Here is a 6,466-nt window from a genome sequence, read left to right as displayed (position 1 = left end):
AATAGTTCCTTGTGTGTATCATTGTGATCGGCCCCATCATCTTTTGTTATCTAACATCACTAAAACTTAGATTTCAAGCCCACTCTCTATAAATTTCATTGTATTGGGCTTTTTGGGCCCATCCTCTTCTCACTGTAGGTTTGGGTGCAAATTGTGGCCTTACAACTTTCATCTCATGAGAAAAAAAAGTCAAATGACCAAAATTTAAAAGAGAAATCTAAGAAAATCTAAGTTTTACTATATATATATATTCACAATTAACCAATAATAAAGAAGAATCATTACAATGATCCAATTATTTTAAGCTTAGTCAAAGTTTTTATAATTGTCGATATATTTTTTTTAGTTTCTTCAAAACTTAAGGGTATGTTTGATAATTGTTTTTTCCTCTTATTTTTTATTTCCAAAAAGAAATTTCTATTTTTGAGACTAGAAAACGTGTTTGACAACCCAAAATGGACAGAAAATTAAAACTGTTCTCAACACTCAAATTGTGAAGGAAACTGAAAACATACAAAATGTTGTTTTTAGTTTCTAATTTTCAAAAACCAATGGAAATACGCATTTAATTTAATGAATCTGTCTCATTTAATGAGTTAGTATTAAAGTTCAAACTCTAATAACAACATATTTTAGTATTTTCTATTTTTTTTCTTCAAAAAAACTATTTTTTTTAATTTTAACTAATCAAACATGTTTTTGGTTTCAAAAATACAAGAATTTTTTTTCTTTATATTTTCAAAAACAAATTTTTGAAAATAGAAAATAAAAACCGTTACAAACATAACTTAAATGATTCAAAATTCTCTTCTCCAAAAAAAAAAGTGATTCATAATTCAATTGGCCTTCTAATCAGTTCTAAGTATAACCAAAGGCCCCCAAAATTCTCAACCGAAAAAGAAAAAAGAAAAAAAATGCCCAACTTGTGGGCCTGATTAAAAGGGCCATTAAAATTAAACTATTAGTCTATTACATCAATCTTTATTGGGCCACTGGAAATATTTTCTAACTTTTCTAAACATCCATCATCTGCACAAATGACAAAACAGCATTACTTGTATATATTGGGCACTACTATATATATATATGGCACCGTCCTCTCGTCTTCATTCCACCTAAAACTATAAGCTATAACACATATTCTAGAAGCTTTCAAAACCTCAAACTCACCAAACTCACGGTAAAAACTTTCATATGTTCTCTGTTTTTTCTCTTTCTTTGTAATAAAGTTGTGTTGTTTTATATACCTCTTTCTTTTCGATGCTACAATAATACTTGTTCCTCGTACATATGTTACTGTTTGTTTGGTCTTTATTATATCTGGGTTGGTTTGATCTTTCTGGGTAAGTAGTCTGGTTTGATCTTTCAACCCCTTTTTTCTTTTTGTGAAAAATTTCATGGCTTTAATATTGTTTTTTTTTTTGGGTAATAGGAATTGAACCCAGGTTTTTGATTTTCTCAAAAAAATTAACGAAAAGGTTCTTAATTTTCTGTTGCTTTTTTTTTTTTTTGCCCTTAATTCTTAGTATTGAAAAAAGTTTACCTTTTTTTTATAAAAAAAATCCTGGTTCTTGAATTAATATCTTTTATTATTTAATTTTCTTTTTCTTTGTATAGTATTGATTTAATGGCACTTGTGTTTTTGGATAAAGTCTATGGTAGCTATGTGTTTTTTGAGGGTTTAGTATTGGTACTCACTATGATTATTATCACCATGTATTTTAAGGGCTTTAATCTGTAACATTTTTTTCATGAATATAAATAAAAGACTAAGATTAAAACACTTTAAACAACGTTTCTGATCATAGTACTATAGAAGAACCCGTGTTTTTCATTGGAAATATCGAAAGATTTCATATTTAATCCAAGATAGTAGGTGGTGAATTCAGAATGTGTGGATATAAACTTACTATGAGTTTTGGAGATCTGGGTGTGAATTTTCAATCAGGCATATCTTGTGCCATGTACTGATGACAATATATAAACTTTTAGTCATTCAGATTTTTGTTGGAAAAATATATTTTTTCATGGTGAAAAGGTGTGATATTTTTTTTTTGGAGTATTGTGCTTAGAATTTAAGAAGGAAAGGGAAAGGGGGGGTGGGGGGGTTGAAAAGCGACTTGTGGTTTTGTTGGACTCTGCCCCATCTTTTTAATTTTTAATTTTTATTTTAATGCAAGGTGTACAAGCTTAGTTGTATGTTGATAATCAGTAGTAAATGATTGTTTTGTGATGCACTGTTGTTGATTCTTTAATTGAGATTTCTTGCAAATAGAGCAAACTTGTGTGTTTCAACTCCTGTATGAATAGATAAATCACAGTGATTAACTGCTGGATTGGTTTTTTAATTTGTTTTGAAAGGACCCCTTCTAGTTGCCTGTCTTTGGAAAGTGTAAATTAGTAACCCTATTTTATGCACTCGCCTCTAGAAATTTTCATTAGATCTACGTAATATGGTTTGTGATGGTAAGTTGTAATGTCTGAGGGAATTGTAATTCAAGTCATAGACTTGGATTTTATTTTTTGGATTTGGAGGGGGGTGGGGGAAGGGAACACTTCAAAACATGTCAGAGATGTGATCAAGAAATCGTTTTCTAACAGAGGAAAAAAAATTTCAGAGGATCTATGCAGACTTTTAGATTAAGTGGAAGATTCTTAAAGTAGTTAGCAAACCAATCCTTGCAGCAATTGCTTAGATATATAATTATAGGTCGAGGCATTAAGTTGTAGAATCTGGAGTAGCAGATTGTGACATGAGTACTTGTTTTCTTTTTTGGTTTGAAGCACAACAGAGATGGAGCCAAGCAAGCCCTTCATGGTATCATGTTTCATAGGAGAAACAAGTTCTTCAGAGGATCTACGATGGCTTTCAAACCAAGTGAAAGACTCATGTGGTGATAGCAAGCCAATCTGCACTACAGTTGAATACTTTATGATGGTGTATAATCTTGCAAGGCAAGGCCAGTCCTAACACTCAAATCAAAATTTGTTTGGATCATTTTTGCTGGAATCTTCATCACTCCCTTCAGGACAAATAATGTGTCAGATTCCACAATTATCTTTTTGATTCCACTCTCCCTAAATCATGTAGATACAGCTTCCTTTTAGTGACATCTAATTAGCTTGCCTTTAGTGCCATTCATTAGAAGCTCCCATCAAGTGGATTGCCTCCTCTCTTGTTTGTGGGTATTTCTTGTAGTTGAGAAGTGTCAATTTAAAACCTAAGGAATATATTTTGATAAGACAAATGAAACATGTAATGACTTGTGGAAATACATTATTAGTTGGTAGCAAGGCCTTGGATTCTTATGTTGGATCTAAAGAAAAATGTAGAGGTGCTGTTGCATTATTGTGTGGGACTTTTAGCTTTTAGGTAGTGTCATGAAACTCAACTTTTTAGATCTTTAGTACTTGAAACTGTTATTGACTTATATATAAAAAAAAAAAACAAAAAAACAAAAAAAAACATAAAAAAAAAAAAACAAAAACAAAAAAATGCTGTTCTTGACTTCTTATTTTTCCCTAATCAAATAGATTCCAGGACTTATGAAAACTGGGGTGTGCAACATTGATTATGATAAATGCTCTAGAGCTTGCAATTTAAATCTCTGGAACTTTGCTGGTCAAGATTGATTATCTTGTCGAGAGAATTGTATGTATGATAAAGATTAAAGAAGGCTTTGATATGGCTTGCACTTACTAATTGTTTTGTGCTGGAGAATCATTTATTTTTATACATTTTATTGATCTAAGTTTGAACTAATTTTATTGTCCACAGTTCTATGCATCTAGGTTCCAACTTCAAATTCTATTGCAACACTTATGGCTTGTTAACCATGATGATGTCCACATTTTTTTTAGAAATATATCTGCACTCACACAGTCACACAGATACAGTCTATGAGCACATGCTAATATAGCAAGTAGTTTCTTTGCCCTAATATAGTGATTAGTAATTGCAGTCGCACACACAAGCATTATGTATGACATTTGGTTTTTTATAATACTGTTGTGATGTGCTGTTATATGGCAGATTTTAGTTGTGGTAACAGCTTGACTTCCAAAATGCCAAAGGTTAGAAGAAAGCCTTCCTTGTCTGCTGATCAGCCTAGGGCATCTGCATACCCTGAGCAATGTATACCAGAAGAAAAATTGGAATCAGCCAATGATGTGAAGGAATGGGAAGAAGCTAGATGCCCAATCTGCATGGAACACCCTCATAATGCGGTTCTTTTAATGTGTTCCTCCCATGAGAAGGGCTGTCGGTCCTACATGTGCAACACCAGCTACAGGCACTCCAATTGTCTCGATCAGTTTTGTAAGTCTTTTGCACCACATGCCTCAATATCACTACTGCAAGAAATTCCTCTCACAAGCAGAGACTCTCAGAGAAGGGAAGATGGGTGGCAGCATGGGCAAACAATGCATTGTGGGAGCCCATTGCAGCCAAAGCTTGTCTGCCCTCTTTGTCGGGGAGAGATCCATGGATACATTATAGTAGAGCCAGCTCGTAACTTCATGAATTCCAAAGGAAGGAGTTGTTCTTCTGAGACATGTGATTTTACTGGGACCTATTCAGAACTCCGGAAGCATGCAAGGTCTGAACACCCTTCTGTCCGGCCATCAGAGGTGGACCCTATGCGACAGAGTGATTGGACAAGATTGGAAAGTGAGAGGATCTGGGAGGACGTCCTTAGCTCACTTCATCCGGAATTTGGGGAAGAGACTAGTGAAGAACACATTTTCTCAGCAGGTCTTGATGACTTTGCTGTGTTTCATTTTGAGTTTCTTATTTTATCCATTCTGCTCAATTATCCAAGTGATGGAGAACAGTTGCATAATAGGAGATCAGGGAGAATGTCAAGGGTAGACTATGATTATGATCTGGAGGCCAGTCCTATTGCTGGAAGGAACAACAATTTGTTGTCAGACAGTATGACACAGCCACGGCAAATTGCTCGACGGGCACATGATTATCCCAGTCGTGCCATTAGGGGGGGCAGCAATACATCAGCACGTGTGCCTCTTCTACAACAAACATCTGGGTGGTCATCAGAAAGTAACTCCCATTCTTCACAGAGTAGGTCCTATATTCCCTCCTACAGTAGGCCCCGCTTCCGGCAAATGCCTGCACAGTCATCTGGGAGTATGCGAAGTTATCCTAGGCAGTTAACCGAAAATATGCCCCATTCCCGACGATTGCATTGGCGGGGTGAAAGACAGTCACCATACGACTGGCGGTGTGAAAGATGGTCACCATACAATAACCGGCGCTGATTGCAATTACATTGTTACCAAAGTTGCTTTGTAAGTGGGCAGATTTATCATGGGGTCAGGCTCCAATTGTAAGTTATCCATATCCTTGTTTTTTTCCATGTAATATATAAATTTCTTTTTCTTTCGTTGCTTTAGTAGCATGTAATCTTTTGAGGATTGGGCGGATAGAACAAGCTTTTTTTTTCTTTTTTCTTTTTAATTGCATTTCAGAGGAAGGATTGCTGGAGGTTTCAAGTCTTTTTCTACTCTAGAGGTGAAATAAACAGTGATGATTCCTTTTGTTTCAAGGGACTGAAGAGGTAAAGTTAAAGTTAAGGATCTTTTGGCCTGATTGCTGGATGACTAAGTTGTATGCATCACCTCGTTTTGTATACTCTTTAGTGAAATGCTTTGATTAACATTTTCTTAGTGTATGGATATTTATTCTTAATTTCATTGTGAATATTTTGCGTTTTATTTCCTTTTTGTTGGGGGTTGTTTGGGGATTGGGGTATGAGCATTTTGTGAAGAAGGTGAAATATTGTAGTGACTAGTGAGTTGGAGTTATTGTAAAACAGTAATTTGATGATCCAAACACAGTCAACTCACTAAATTGGCCAAAATACCAAAGGATTTGTCGGAACCCACCAAAAAAAAGTAGGCCCAACATTGAAGTAGACCGGAATTGAATTGAGCTTTTGGTTTTTTAGAATGAGCAACAAAAAAAGTATAGAAATCAAATCGTGGTCAAAATTCAAATTTGAATTTGCGTCTGATATTGATAAGAAAGAAAAGATTGAATTGAAAATTGCATCCATAAAGTCTGGGAAATTTTGATTGGTTCAGGTGTATTGTATTTACATTCGGATTTCTAATTAAATTTAAACGCTGATTGCTATCATCTTTGCTTCCATCATCACTCTTGTTATCTAATCTTTTCTTGCTGCCTGCCACTCTTACTTTTGCTGTCATCATCTCCTTTGTTGCTCTTACTGCTACCTTTGCAATTATCATCTTTCTGACTCTCGTCATCCCTTTTCTCATTCTTAGTTGTTTGTTAAAAATTCTTCCCTCAGTTGGTAATCTTGTCCACCAACCAATTAGAATACTCCAGTCATCTATATCCAACCCAAGAAGCATATTTCTTATAGAAGTCGGAGTTGTGTCTACTGGAACAAAAGTCTTCCTCCCTCTCTACCTCTAGGCATCG

General features: G+C 34.8%; 1 protein-coding gene across 1 annotated transcript; it reads left to right on the top strand.

The window, feature by feature from the left end:
- Nucleotides 1-1,186: 1,186 nt before the first annotated feature.
- Nucleotides 1,187-5,733, top strand: LOC142636568 (uncharacterized). The gene is made up of 2 exons (XM_075810829.1): nucleotides 1,187-1,343; nucleotides 4,034-5,733. Exon 2 carries the CDS (start codon nucleotides 4,066-4,068, stop codon nucleotides 5,275-5,277), a length of 1,212 nt encoding a protein of 403 aa, XP_075666944.1. The 5' UTR covers nucleotides 1,187-1,343; nucleotides 4,034-4,065; the 3' UTR covers nucleotides 5,278-5,733.
- Nucleotides 5,734-6,466: the final 733 nt, after the last annotated feature.

Source organism: Castanea sativa, chromosome 5 (genome assembly GCF_040712315.1).
Source record: "Castanea sativa cultivar Marrone di Chiusa Pesio chromosome 5, ASM4071231v1".
NCBI lineage: Eukaryota > Viridiplantae > Streptophyta > Magnoliopsida > Fagales > Fagaceae > Castanea > Castanea sativa.
This window is presented reverse-complemented; position numbering and strand designations above follow the sequence as displayed.

Excerpts from the sequence above, each read along its gene's own strand:
- LOC142636568 (XM_075810829.1), top strand. The coding sequence starts at position 4,066 with ATGCCAAAGGTTAGAAGAAAGCCTTCCTTGTCTGCTGATCAGCCTAGG.